The 14,939-nt window shown below is 53.7% G+C and overlaps 1 protein-coding gene across 1 annotated transcript in view; it reads right to left on the bottom strand.

Annotated features, from left to right (window-relative positions):
- Positions 1-14,939, bottom strand: part of PPP2R2C (protein phosphatase 2 regulatory subunit Bgamma) — a 245,543-nt gene that overhangs the window by 201,216 nt on the left and 29,388 nt on the right. Inside the window, exon 2 of the mRNA XM_017539126.2 lies at positions 13,594-13,700. Coding sequence (XP_017394615.1) covers positions 13,594-13,642 — 49 coding nt within the window. The 5' untranslated portion in view covers positions 13,643-13,700. The remainder of the gene's footprint in view (positions 1-13,593; positions 13,701-14,939) is intronic.

Raw genomic sequence — 14,939 nt, 5'->3', positions numbered from 1 at the left:
CCAGTTCCAGCTCCGAGCTCTAGGTGATCCTGCTGTTGGGGGATTTTGGGGGGTTCTCCTGCCACTTGTAGGTTGCGTTCAGCCAGTCGTAAACCACTGCTCACATTAGCTACCATCCATTAGACGCTTACTCTCTACCAACTGCCTCCAGGATCTTCTCATTCACCGGGGATCTTCTTATCCCCTCTCCCATGATCTAGCTAGAAAGTGGGGGCTTCAATGTAGGGTGATCACTCAGGTGGGTTAGAAGCTTCTGCCAATCATTGAGCCCCTCAAGGCCCTAACATGGGACACCCCACACAGTGGCTTCCTCCCAGAGCTCCAAGAGGAGCCCACCCATTCGGAGTGTGGCTTCATCTCCCTGCGTAAGCACTTCCTGAGGCTCGTCTAAGCGGCCCTAACCCACATCCTGCCCCACCAGGGCCCTGCTCTCCACCCTCGAGGTGACATGTGTTCACACACAGGCAGCGCTAACACAGGTGCTGGTGCTGCTTTCCCGGGGCAGCCACCAGTCTCCTTTCCAGGGAGCCACTCTCCCTCGCCACACCCTGTGTCCACACAACAGCCCATTTGTGAGCATCAACTCCCAGCCAACAGCTAGCTATGAGGGAGGAATTATTGCTATCCTTGTATTACAAATGAGGAAACCGAGGCATGGTTCACGGAAGAGCCAGGGGGCACACTAGGTCATCTGCCTCCAGAGCCACCCACTAAACCTTCCTCCAGGGGTGACTGCTTTGCTCTCATCAGGTTCTGTTCTCCCCAAGAGGCGAGGCGGCCCCTAAGCCAATGGCTTTGGAAGCCAGGACAAGCGGGGGCCGCTGAGCTCTGGGAACGGAGATGCGTTGTTTCCAAAGCTCACCGAATGGGTCTGTCTCTGGGAAACACACCGCTCCTGCCTGCACTCCCCCTGCCACTCACAGCTCCCACCCGCCTACCCTCCTGCCTCCTCCCTGCCTTTCCTGGTCCCTTGGCCTAGAGTCTGCCCTACCCTGCGAGGAGGGTATCTGCGGCCCCAACAGAGGCAGAAAGTTGCTGCCTTTATCCCTTTTCTGAGACCCCAAAATGTAAGTACCCAGGAAGGCTGATGTCATTCAGTAGTTGTTGAAATGAACATAACCCCAGCCATGCTGGGAGCACTCCCAGGCATTGCCAGTCCTCACTTTAGAGGTGGGAAATTGAGGCTGGGGAGGTCCACAGTATGCCCCAGATCCCACAGCTGGGGACACAAATGAATCACACCTGAGACCCCAAGACTCACATGCTTCCCGAGCACCTGCTTCCAGAGCGCCAAGAATTCCCACCTTGTGTTCCCTCCAGCCCCATATTTCCCATCCGGGGATGGCCCCTGAGGCACTGGGCATGGGTGGGCTTCCCGACAGGAACCAGGTTGAGCACTGAGTTCCGCTCAAATGTGGGCCCAGGGGCCGGCTGGCGTGAGCACCCAGCAGTGGCCACAGGGCATGGAGGGACCAGCTGCACCAGTTTCTGATGCCACAGGATGGTGAAGTCTCAGCAGGGGTCTGCCCTGGGGTCCTCCTCCTTGACCCCTAGTTCTTGGCTAACATCTGCTGAGCCAGACATAGCTCCCACTTTGGAGGTGCCCTGCCCAGGAGGGAGACAGACAGATGGACACACCGACAGGGACTGTCCCCCTGACATGCCTAGAGGCTTTCTAAGCACTGTGGGACCCATTTCCCTCTCACCATTACACAGATAAGCTGAGGCAGGGAGAGGGCAGCCCACAGCCACACAGCAGCCTGGCAAGAGTGGACCCGGGAGGCCCCAAACTCAAGCCTTGGGTCAGGAAGTCATACACCCTGTGGCAAACCCCAAGCCAGTGTTTCTCCGAGTGTGGCCCCAGGGCCTTCTGCTCACATCCCCCAGGAGTGTCCTGTTGAGAACCACATCCGAGGACTCTGCTCCCAGAGGGGCAAGTGGACCAGAGAAACATCCCAAGCAGCTGCTTCAGTAGAAGGGCCTGCCCTAGTCCCAGCCACCAGCTCCCTTGTGTCTGAAAGAAAGAACACAAGACTTCAGAGTCAGGCCCACTGGGCTTCTGAGGCTGCCTTCCTTCCTTCTGGCTGTGTGGCCTGGGGCAAGTTACTCACCCTCTCTGATCCTTGTTTTTCTCATGGATGATAACAGCAAAAAGACAAACAACCCAATTTCAAAATGGGCAGCGACCTTGGATACAGACATTTCTCCGAATGGTGGGTACGCACAGGAAAAGTTGCTCAACATGATGAAACATTAGGGAAACACAAATCAAAGTCACAATGAGACAATGCACACCCATGAGGATGACTGGAATCCAAATGCAAAGACATGTGTTGGTAGAGACGTGGAACACGCTGCTGGGGGCAGGTGAAGCGGCAGGGCCACCACAGAAAACCTTGGTGCCATCTCAACAAATTAAACCTGGAATTGTCCTATGACCTAGCAATTCCACTCCTACGTGTCTGTCAGGGAGAACTGAAGACACACATCCGCAGGAAAACACACATCCGCAGGAAAAAACACACATCCGCAGGAAAACACACATCCGCAGGAAAACACACATCCGCAGGAAAAAACACACATCCGCAGGAAAACACACATCCGCAAGAAAACACACAGCCGCAGGAAAACACATCCGCAGGAAAACACACATCCCCAGGAAAACACACAGCCGCAGGAAAACACACCCGCAGGAAAACACACAGCCGCAGGAAAACACATCCACATGAAAACACATCCACATGAAAACACATCATCATGAAAACTGAGACATGAATGTTCCAAGCAGCCTTATTCACAATGGCCAAATGATGGAGACCCCAAATATCCATCCACAGACAGATGCATAAGCAAAATGTGGTCCATCCATACAGTGGAATATATTCAGCCAGAGAAGGAATGAAGTTTTTGTTTTGTTTTGAGATGGAGTTTCACTCTTTTTGCCCAGGCTGGAGTGCAATGGTGCAATCTCAACTCATTGCAACCTCATTTTCCCAGGTTCAAGCGATTTTCCTGCCTCAGCCTCCCCAGTAGCTGGGATTACAGGTGCCTGCCACCACGCTCCACTAATTTTGTAATTTTTTTGGTACAGACAGGGTTTCACCATATTGGTCAGGCTGATCTTGAACTGCTGACCTCAGGTGATCAGCCCACCTCGGCCTTTCAAAGTGCTGGGATTACAGGTGTGAGCCACCATGCCCAGCCAGAAGAAATGAAGTTCTGATGTGAGCCACAGCCTGGATGAAAACACTAAGCCAAGGGAAAGAAGCTGAGGTGTACCGTACGATTCCATTTCTATGCAATGTCCAGAACAGGCAAATCCACTGTGACAGAAGATGGACTCGTGGTTGCCAGGGAGTAGAAGGAGGGGAATCGGAGTGACTGATTACTGAGTATGACAAGTTAAAATTAAGAGTTTAATTGAGCAAAAAATGATTCACAAATCAGCTGCTTCCAGAACCAGAACAGGGTCTAGGAATTCGGGCCTGCACCGTGGTCAGGTAGCTTACGGACAGAAAACGGAGGGGAGGGTCAAGATAGCTTGACTGCTTACAGCTCAGCTTTGCCTTATTTGAACAGTTGGCCCCCTGGGACTGGATTGACAGACGCCCAGCTGCTGTGGTTGGCTGCGCCTCACCTATTCATTACAAAAGCCCCTCCTACTCAGGTTTCCATTAGTCACAAACTAAGCTAGGTTGCAGTTCATTAGGAAAGGATTCAAGTACAGAGGCATCTTCAGGCTAAATTTCATTTAGTTTGTAAAATAAAAATAGGCTGGGCATGGTGGCTCACACCTGCAATCCCAGCACTTTGGGAGGCTGAGGTAGGAGGATCCCTTGAGCCCAGGGGTTTGAGAGCAGCCTAGGCAACATAGTAAGGCCCCATCTCTACAAAAATATTTTAAAATTAGTCATGCATGGTGGCACACATCTGTGGTCTTGGGGAGGCTGAGGCAAGAGGATCATTTGAGCCAGGAAGTTGAGGCTCCAGTGGGCTATGATGCTGCCACTGCATTATAACCTAGCTAACAGGGCAAGACACTATCTCCAAATAAATGAATAATAAAATAAGCAATAAAAATAAAGGCCAGCTGTGATGGCTCATGCCTGTAATCCCAGCACTTCGGGAGGCCGAGGCTGGCGGATCACCTGAGGTCAGGAGTTTAAGACCAGACTGACCAACGTGGTGAAACCCCATCTTTACTAAAAAAGTAGACAGTCATGGTGAGACTGTCCAGGCTGGTCTCGAACTCCTGACCTTGTGATCCACCCTCCTCAGCCTCCCAAAGTGCTGGGATTACAGGTGTGAGCCACATCTCCTAGCCCAGCATTCCTTCTTGATAAGAGAGTCCTGATCTTGAAGTGGTTCTGGCTCATCTACGGAGGCTGTACAGAGGCTCTTCCTGTCCTCTGCTTCACCTTCTGACGTATAGGGCCCTGATTGTAATATTTAAATGTTAAGTCTCCACCCCAAAGTCAACATGGGATGCACATAACATACATGCTAGTTTATGAGGAATGCACACAACTCTCCGTGAATATGCATAACTCTTCCTGTAACATAGCCTGTTGACTATGTATACTTAGCTAACCTGTTCATCACAGAGTCTTTTCCTGGAAATGCCTGCTTCTGGCTCCTGCCAGAGGCTATGCTTCCCAGCCTGCAGTTGGCCAGCCTGCCCCCTGCAACCCTTCACGAGGAAGAAAGCTCTCTGCTCCCAGTGTATGGTCCTGGCAGTTCTTCAGCTGACACGTTTAGCAGTTTCTTCTTGGGGTGATGAGAATGTTCTGGACCTAGATAGTGGTGATGGTTGTATAAAGTGAACATACTAAATGCTACTGAACTGTATACTCTAAAATGGTTAAATTGGCGAAAAGGAAAGAAGAAGAGATGGTAGTCAACGCTCCGTGTTGTGAGGGCGCCCTAAGCACGGTGCCTGGCCCTGGAGAGCGATGATGTATGTCCTCCTCCCTGGCCTTATATTTGGGGCTGAAAGCTGGCAAAGAAGGGAGGGAATCGGGGACTGGTCTTTCGGTTCCAGTGACCCGACTGGAGGAAGGAAGAGGCAGAGGGATGAAGGAGTGCGGAAAACCAACCCTGGTTTTGCATAAATGAATATGCATCATGGCCACCTCCCACTGAGCAGAAAACGCAAACTCAACACCTCCCCACCAGGCTCATTAAGTGCAATCAGGCCTGATTTCCTGAGGCGAGGGACGGATCATGGTGGGCTTTGTTACAGCCCTGCCACCCACCCATCCGCCCTCTCCCTCCAGCCCCGAGTCCCCAGCTGCTCACTAGCCTCCTCCAGGATCCCAAAGAGTGGGCGATGCCAGCCACGGCTTCAGTTAGAGAAGAAGGGGCCCAGGCGGTGCTGGGAGCTGCAGGTTTGAATCTCAGCTCCATCATAAATCGCCGATCCCAGGCAGCCTTAGCCACTGTGAGCCTCTGTTTCTTTATCTGTGCCATTGAAATATTTCTATTTTTTCCTAGAATTCCAAATGAACTGGCTTAATATTAGCTGTTTGCTACCAACTTGCTGAGAGACCTTGGCGGGAGAGCCGGGGTCTGTCCCCTCTCAGGGCCTCAGTTTACCCTGCTAGAAGGAATACACTGGACAAGCTGCCTCCAATCCTTGCCAATTCTGGCTCTAAGAAAAGCCTTGTGTGAGATAAACCCACAGAGCTGCTGTGCACCCCTGGGCAGTGTCAGGCGGAACAGAACACCCCTCTTTCTTTCTCCCAGTGCCCCAGTGGTGACACTCACCTCCCTACCATGCAGCCTCTGTGGCCAAGGTGCAGGGACCTGCCAAGTGCCCCAAACAATGTGTACCATGAGAACACAGCCCCATCCCTCAACAGCTTGCCAGGGACTTGCCCAGACCTGGGTGACCCCACCCAACCCCGCTTCACCTCCAGGCACTACCCCAGCTTCCTTATGCCCTGGCCACATGGAACTCTGGCTGTTTCCAGAATACACCTCTCTTCAGGCAAGGCTGGCTTCATAATTTTCCAGGCCCAGTGCAAAACCAAAATATGGGGTCCCAGCCGGGAACAGAGACGTTGGCCTCCTTCCAACAGGCCCCACCACCTCAGCCCATGGAGGAGTGGCCACCCTGAGCAATGGCCACCCAAGAAGTGACCTGGCTGCCAGCCTGGACAGAAGGTGGGCATGACCTGGGGCCCCAGCAGGAGGAGAATAGGCAGCTGAGAACCTGTCCCACGAGCTGGGGAGGGGACAGAGGAGGCACAGCCCATGAGCCCAGGCTGCAAGCCCCAGGGCACTATCCATGGTCCCAGCAACTCCACTTACAGAACCCCAAGTCCAGGATAAGATGATGAAAAATCTCAAGACGGTGATCGCAGAGCATCCACCACAGTGGGCCCTTCTGAGTCCGGGACCTGTGTGACCACCTGGTTACAGGCTGTGAAACTAGCCATGTTTTCAGGCCACTGCCTGCCCTGTACCCTCAGCCTGGGAAGCCCTCAGCCCCCTGCCCGGGTACACATCCCTTCCTCTTCCCGATCTGCACTGCCCGCCCTGGCTCTCCGGAAGGCCAGCTTGTGCAGGGAGCTGGGGTGGGGGCGGAGGGTGTGGGCTTGGGTCAGGAGGGCCCTTCCTGCCTGCCTCTGAACATGTCCTGAACAGGGCCTGTGCTCAGGCCCAGGCAAAGTGGGACAGTTGAAGGTGGCTGCCTGAGCCAGTGAGAGCCTTTGCTGGCTGACTAGAATCTTCAGGGTCCCTGAAGGCCCAGGCAAGGTCTCATGAGTCATCAGAGAGCGTTCCTCTACTCGACCCCAACTGCCTGCAGCCCCAGTCACCAGATTTGACCCTGGCGTCTGAGAGCCACTGTGTTCTGACAGCCAGGGAGACTCAGGAACGAATGTGGTCCCCGAAACCCAAGCTGTCACCCATCCTTACTTCATTTCCTGCCGTCAGCAGGGTGCGGAGCAGACCAGAGCTGGCCTGTTCATGTCTCCACAGGCAGATGGTTTGGCTGGGGCCTACAGGGACAGGGAAGTGGGCAGCTGGAGGATGAGGGGCGGCTGGGCATGAGGCCTGAGCTCCTGGCAGCCTCACTGGCAGCCGAAGCAGAGTCCTAGTCAGCCAGCAAAGGCTCACGGTCAAGGAAGCAACGCAGGGGCTCCCACACCAGGCTCTGGGCAGGGCCAGGGATTAACCCAGGGATTTCACACACAACAAAGAACCTCAGACTGGCCTCTTCCCAGCAGCCCTGGCCTCTCTCACCTCTAGGCACCATCTGAGCTGCCCACCTAAGCAGCCAGGCTGGCAGTCAGGAGGGGGTTCATATTCAGTGGGTGCACACCATGAGCCAAGCTGCATGGGCCCCACGAATTGTACCACCTATTAGGCCTCCCGACAACCCTGTGAGGTGGGCGCCAACACCCCCAGTTTGCAGATGAGAAAACTGAGGATTCCTGAAGCTCAATCCTGTACCCCCATAAGAGTATTGGAAAGCCGCTGGATTGGGATTCACATGCGGCTCCACGGACTCCAAAGTCCTACTCCACCCCCTGTCCCTCTTCCCTGGCACAATTCTCCCAGAGGGAAAGTCGATGAAGCTGAGAGGGTCCATGTCTCTCTGCCCACTAGACCCTAAGCCCTAGGTCTGCTTTGCCCACTACTGTGGTCCTAGCCACTGATCCAGAGGCTGGTACACAGCAGGTGCTCAATAAATGAATGTGGAATGAAGAACAGCGGGAGAGGACCCCTCATGTCTCTGTCGGGACCCTGCTTGAGAAGGTCTCCCACGACAATGATTCCCCAACGATGAAAATAGCCGGGAGCGTGGGAGGGGTCAGCAGCGAATGGGAGGAGAGGCTGGAGCACGAGAGTGACAGAACCCACTGTTCCCACCGTGAGGTCACACTCAGTGCTGTGGAAGAAGCAGGATGAGTCCCAGAGAATCATTTACTAGAGCATGTGTCTTGGGGACACAGATTCATAAACCACAAGTCACCACACCTGCTTTGCAGGAATCCCAGGAAAGCAACAAGAGTGGGTAACGTTTCTTGAGGGGTTTACTCTGGGCCAGGGTCTGCCCTGAGCACCTACCACGGAATATGGTGTCATAAGCCAGGGTCCCGGGTTTTCAGTTTTCAGGTACACACCGTGAAAAAGCACCCACTTGTAACTGCATCTTGAGTTCTCCTTGTTTCAGAATAGTTCCAAGCCCATCCTAAAAACCCCACCCGGGGAGAAGCTTATCCGTCATTTTCTGTGATGTGTGTAGAAGCGTGACCTGCCACAGCGTCTGCACTGACCTTAACAAGACATGAGATGGCTCAGCCCAGCAGCCCCATGAAACCCCGGGCTCCCCTCCACCCGGGAGGGGCTGCTTTGGGGACCACCGCTGAGGTCCTCCTTACTTGCTGCAAGTCCTACAATCCCCTCGTTAAGCCCTCCTTGGCTGTGGTCACTGGACTGTCACCCACCATGCAATTGAAACTGCCCAAGGTGCAGGTAACAATCGACAGCAGGGTGCGACTCTGAGCCGGACTGCTGGCCTGGGGTCCTGGCCCCCCAGCAGCAGGCTGTGTTTATGGAGAAACAACTTCTCTCAGCCTCAGATTCCTCTTCTGCCAAATGGGCACTGCCCCATCCCCTACCTCCTGGGCAACTGTGAGATTTGTACCCACTGAACATGCAAAACCCTCAGAAAAGCGCCTGCAACCACTGCAAATGCCGGGCCCAACTAAACCTCGCGGCAAAACGCAAGGCGGCTCCAGTCATCTGGCCCTTTCTGCAGGTGCACAGGGTGGTTCTCTACCAGGCTGCTGTGTGCCTCTCACAGTGATCCCCAAATGTTGACCAACGGGGAGGGGGGAACACATTCCTGCTTCTTAAGTGTAGCTGCGGCCAGCTGTCACTCTGCTCTGAGGTCACAAAATGGGTGTACAGGGCAGGAGTCTGCTCTGAGTGACAGGGGCCACAGAGCAGCAGGGCACCCCCAGGAAAGATCACCCCTCCCAGGGTGGGAGCTATGCCTGGTGGCACCAAAGGCAGCAAGGGCAGGTGGGGTTCCACTCAAACAGCGCCCCCAGGGAGGCTTCCACCCTGAGACAGCCGGCACCTCTCTTGGGGGCAGTGTCCTTTGAGGTCTCTCAGTCCCTCAAGGGGCCCCCACCAAGTCTCATGTTCTGAGGGTGCAGGTAGGGCCGCCGGCAGATGGCAGTGAGGAGGGGCTGAGGCAGGCTGCAGGACCCGGGGGGCTGCACAGCCTCACAGAGGCGAGGATGCCAGAGCCAACCAAGGATGGCAAAGGCCATCTGCCCAGAGCAAAAGGCCAAGCCACAGGAAGACCACCGAGGGCACCCAAACAAAAAGCAAGGGCATGCGGGCGAGGGCGGCTGACACACACCTACAACCACAGGGAAGCAGACAGTCCCCCGGTCATCCCAAGAAAGCCCCTCCAAGCGACCTGACAGCACAGAGTAGGAAAGAGCAGAGTCAAGTCTGGGTTTCTTTCCCTTTTTCCTTTTTTTTTTGGTTAACATTTATTGAGCACCTACGTGTCCACGTTTCACAACTTTCACCGAAGATCCTGCAGGCTGTTTGCTGAGCAGGTGCTCTGTGAACCCCGGCTCTTCCTCAGTTGCTATTATGATCACCATTATTAGGGGGTGAAATTACGGTTGCAACATATGTCCACTAAAGGTAAAGCCCAGATTCTCCCCACCTCATCACTCGGGGCCCCCAGTGTTCTCCAAAGAAGGCTAATGAGTAAGCTGTGGTTAAAATGGGGCAAGGGAAGAGGCTTGGGCAGCAGAGCCGGTGGCCCAGGTCTGGAGCGAGTGCAGCTGGCGGACACCGGATGCCCCGTCCTGCACTTATGAACACGGGTCTTCTCAACTCTCATCCCCCGAGACTGCACGTGATAGAACCCACTAAGCATGGATTCTATTTTCTGGAGTGTAAGTTATTCTTTGAGGGTCCTGTGCTTTGTAAAGGGCTGGGGGCTGGCCCTGTGACACTGTCAGGGTTTAGCCATCAAGGGCTGTGTTGCCAAGTCACCCTCTCCCCCATCACCACGGGTTCCCTCCAATAACACCAACTTGTCCTCCCTAACCCTAACACAGCACTTTGCAGATGGCCCCCCCATGGCTAGTGCGATCGACGGTCCTCACGACTGCCTTGGTTATGATCATCATCCCCAGTCCATAGAAGAGGCTATGAAGGCTCAGAGAGGGTAAGTGCTTTGTCCAGGGCTGCCCAGCAAAGTCAGAGCTGGAGAGGAAGCCATGTTTCCTGATGCCCAGGCCAGGGCTCTCACAGTGTTGAGCAGCCTTGACCTTGCTGGGAAATCATTCCTGCCCATCCCAGACCAGGCTGGGGACTTTTGGGTCCCAGTCTTTCCTTCCAACACAGAAACAAAGGGGCAGAAGTCATGGGCAGCAGCATCTCCAGAATCCAGCAGTCTGGGGAAGTGCTGGCTCATTCCACTATAAGAGAGGGATTTTCCTTCTCTTAAATGCACACTCCACTCTGTTTTCAAAAGGCAAAATAAAGACATTTCCCAGAAGCATTGAAAACAAGGAAGAGAAATGCCCAAGGACCACAGTGTCCAGCCCCTGGCTTAGAAAATGAAGCAGTGTCTGGAGGCGCCTGTTCTTCCCAAATTAACCCGGCAGCCGCCATCTGCATCACAGTGGCTGCCTCCTCCACAGCCACCCCCATCACACACGTGGACCCTGGCCCCTGTTCCTCACATTGCCAGCCAATAGTCTAAGTCCAGGCCCAAGGCAGCAGCACTAGGGGGCCAGGTGCCTGTGCCCTAGCTGCACGGGGGGCTGGGAGACGCGTTGCACCATTGTCTGCTCTATTCATAGAGTGGGAGGGGAGCTCAACACAGATTTACACTTTACAGTTTACACGGCACGGCGAAGCCCACACTGTGCCTTCAGAGATTTATGGAGGCAGGGGAAGCAAGAGGCTGAGAGACGGTTCTGGTCATAAGTTAATGACACAGAGTTCAGAAAGGCTGGGCTCGCAAATGTGACTTCAGAAAGCTTCCTATTTCTAAAAGGTGGATGCTATTGAAGAATTCACAATCATCGCAGGCTGTAAATGAAAGTAATCATAAGCACACATACCCGCGACCCAGAAGAGAACATGGCAGGATTAAAAACAAACAGCCCATGTCATACAGGTGGGTCCCAGCCAAATCCTCTTAGGGCCATGAGCAGAAGCTTTGAACAGGATTCTAAATCTCAGGCCTCCCAGACTCCCTCAAACAAGGCTGTAAAATGAACAGCAACGGTCTTTCTCCAGCAGATAAGGCAGTCCCCTCTGTCACTCCTCACAAAGACCTGACCTCCTGCCCCAAACAAAAGGTGCCGGCACAGGCAGAACAACCGTGGGGTTCCGGGCCCAGTACCCACAGCTCCGACACCTGCCGTCCAGGGCCCGCACCCCACGGTCGGCTCTGTGCCTGAAGACACATACTCATTTACGTCCTTAGGGCCGAAGACGCACAGCTGCGTAAGGCTGCCTGGGGACCGTGAGTCTGCAGTTGACATTGCCATCCAAATGCAGGATTGCAGACGTTAGGACTCTCTAAAGAAGCTGTTTGTGCCTTAAACAAGAGTAGAAGCCCAAGATGGCAGCCCCTGATGTGTAACTGAGCTCACCTGGAAACTCTCTAATGTCCAACCCAGGAAATTGGTGCAATCGTTGGAGATGCGCCTGCAAGCCCACCCACCCGGGTGGTCGTTACAAAGCAGGCTGCTCAGTGAAAAAGTGTGTGAACACGCCCCCAGCACACACACACACAACATACACCAACACGCACACATACCCTAACACATGCATGCACACACACACACACCATACACCAACACGCACACATACCCCAACACACGCACACACACACACACACACCAATAAGCACACCACACCGCAACACACACACCCAACACACATACCCCAAACACACACACACCCCAACACACACACAAGCACACAGCAACACACACAGACATTAACATACACCAACACGCACACATGCCCCAACACACACACACACACACATACACACACACATCAATAAGGACACCACACAGCAACACACACACACCCCAACACACATACCCCAAAAACACACATACCCCAACACACATACCCCAAAAACATACATACCCCAACACACATACCCCAAACACACACACACACCAACACACATACCCCAAACACACACACACACCAACACACATAACCCAAACACACACACACAAACACACACCCCCAACACACACACATCAAGCACACACACCAACACACATATCAGCATACACATACCCCAACACACACACACCAATAAGCACACCACACAGCAACGCACACACACCAACATACATACCCCAAACACAAACACACCAACACACATATCCCAAACACACACACCCCCAACACACACATCAACAAGCACACAGCAACACACACACACCCCAACACACTTACCCCAAACACACACACATCAACAAGCACGCAGCAATACACACACACCCCAACACACACACACCAATAAGCACAACACACACCCAACACACACACACACCAGCAGGCACACATCAACACACACAACATACACACACATCAACACACACACTAATACACCAACATACACACAACAAGCACATAGCAACACACGTATGCCCCAACACATATACCCCAAAGACACATACCTCAACACACACACCCCAAACACACACACATCAACACAAAGACCAACACACATGCATACACAACACACACACTCCAACACACACATGCACATCAACCATACAACACACAAACCAACACATACACATATCAACAAACATACACCAACACACACACCCGAACACATACTCCAACACACACACCAACACATACAACACACATGCATCAACAAACACGTCAACACATACAAGTAACACACATCAACACATACATGTCAACATACACATATCAACACACACACCCCCAAACAGACACGCACCCCCTAACATGCACAGCCCGCACACTCCCTCGGGTACTTCCTGCACCCTGTACTTCACGGCGCCGGCCCCGTCTCCCCACAGCTGCCCAGGTGGCTTTCTCACGGCACTGGTGCCCCATCGGGATCTAGTTAATGATTGACGCTGTCTGTCTGGGTCTGCTGCTCAGTGTGAGCCACGAGAGTCCTTGTCCACTTGGCCACTGCTGTGACCCCAGGGGCTGGCCCAGTGCTGGCCACGGCGGGCCCTCAACACGGTTAGCCCAGCGAGTCAATGACACTCCTGGCCCCTGCCTCAGCTGCCTGACAAAGTGACCCTGCCAACAGTCCACAAGGAGGTGGCGTATGAGAGGACCCCCACCTGTTGGCCCCAGAGAGAGGGGTGGCAATGGGGGCTCGTGGGGTGGGGCCAGGGCCCAGGCAGCAGGAGCCAGGGTTGGGGGTGCAGGGGCCAAAGCAGGGGAGGGGCCGGATCCCAGCACAGTGGGGTCGGCTGCCTGGTGTGAGGCTGGCGCTGTGTTGGGCGCCTGTGACCCACAGCCCACGACCCCGAGCTCACCGGCGCTGCTGCCCGGCTGTCAGATCGGGCTTCTTACCGGAAACTTCCATCAGCTGAGGTGGCCTCAACGTGTCCGCCTCACGCATCCTGAGAGAGGTGACTAACACAGGTCATTTCAAAAAAGGTCTTCTTTCTATTTTACTTCTATAATCAGAAAAAAAAACTAAAGTTGAGTAATAAAAGAGCCTTGGTGCATGCACGCCGCCACACATCACATGCAACGCGCACCGCCACCCACGGCCACCCTGGCCACCCGGCACAGCTCTCGCCAGCGCTGGGCCGGGGTAGGAAACACCTCCCTCCTCCCGGCTGCAGGAGCCGCCTGAGCCTCAGCTTCCAAATCTGTGAAATGGGGACAACACACCAGCTGCTCCTCGGGCTATGCTGGCCCCAAATGGGGTGACCCCTCCCCATCTCCCTCTGTCATTTGTCTTCAAACTTCACCCCCCGCTCCGCAGCTACTTCCCCACAGCCTACGAAATCCCTCACTAGGGACTCCAGGTCCCCCCCAGCTTAAAAACATAGAAATGGAAACCCCTCCCAACCTCGTACAGGCCCATAGCGCACTCAGGCATAGGGACAGCTTTTCCTGGCCGACTTCTGAGCCTGCAGATGACAGCACATAGTCACTGAGGTCCCACTGTGGCCCAGGTGAACTATCGCCACCTCCAGGAAGTCTTCCCTGATGCCTTGTGACAGGGACAACACCCCATGCTGCAGTCCACTGCACTAATATTTACCTTGAGGCTGCTTGACTGCCTTTATCGCAAGGTTAGCCCCATACCACCCCATCCACACAGCTGCTTTCCAGCTCCTTCCACAGCATCTGACAGTCATCTTTTCCCCACCTCACTCTGTGTGGCTTGAGGAAGAGATGAGGGTTCGGTAAATTATCAACAGACGCTGAAGGAGAGCTTCTTAGCCTCAAGGTGAAGGGTATGAATTGTAAGGCCTGGGATTATGACAGAAACATCACTGTTTCAGGGGCACACATAATTTTATGGGTAACTTCAAAGAAGGTAAGATGTTTAGAGATGACCTTGAGCTGAACAGATTCCAACTACTAGCATTAGCATGCACAGTGCGCTTTCCTCACTATGTAAAGAACTCTTACAAATAAACAAGAAGACAAAGATGAAAAGCTCAGTAGAAAAGTGAGAAAAAGAAACTCACAACTCATTCACATAGAAACACACACGAAGAAAGAAAAAGAAACAATTCTTTAATTCACATAAGAAGAAAGGCACGTGAAAAAAGGTGTGTCCACTCTCACCATTTTAAAAGAATGTCGGCCGGGCGCGGTGGCTCAAGCCTGTAATCCCAGCACTTTGGGAGGCCGAGGCGGGTGGATCACGAGGTCAAGAGATCGAGACCATCCTGGTC

Source organism: Cebus imitator, unplaced genomic scaffold (assembly GCF_001604975.1).
Source record: "Cebus imitator isolate Cc_AM_T3 unplaced genomic scaffold, Cebus_imitator-1.0 Scaffold117, whole genome shotgun sequence".
Classification (NCBI taxonomy): Eukaryota; Metazoa; Chordata; class Mammalia; order Primates; family Cebidae; genus Cebus; species Cebus imitator.
Note: the sequence above shows the minus strand (reverse complement) of the source record. Positions and strands in the feature narration are given on the sequence as shown.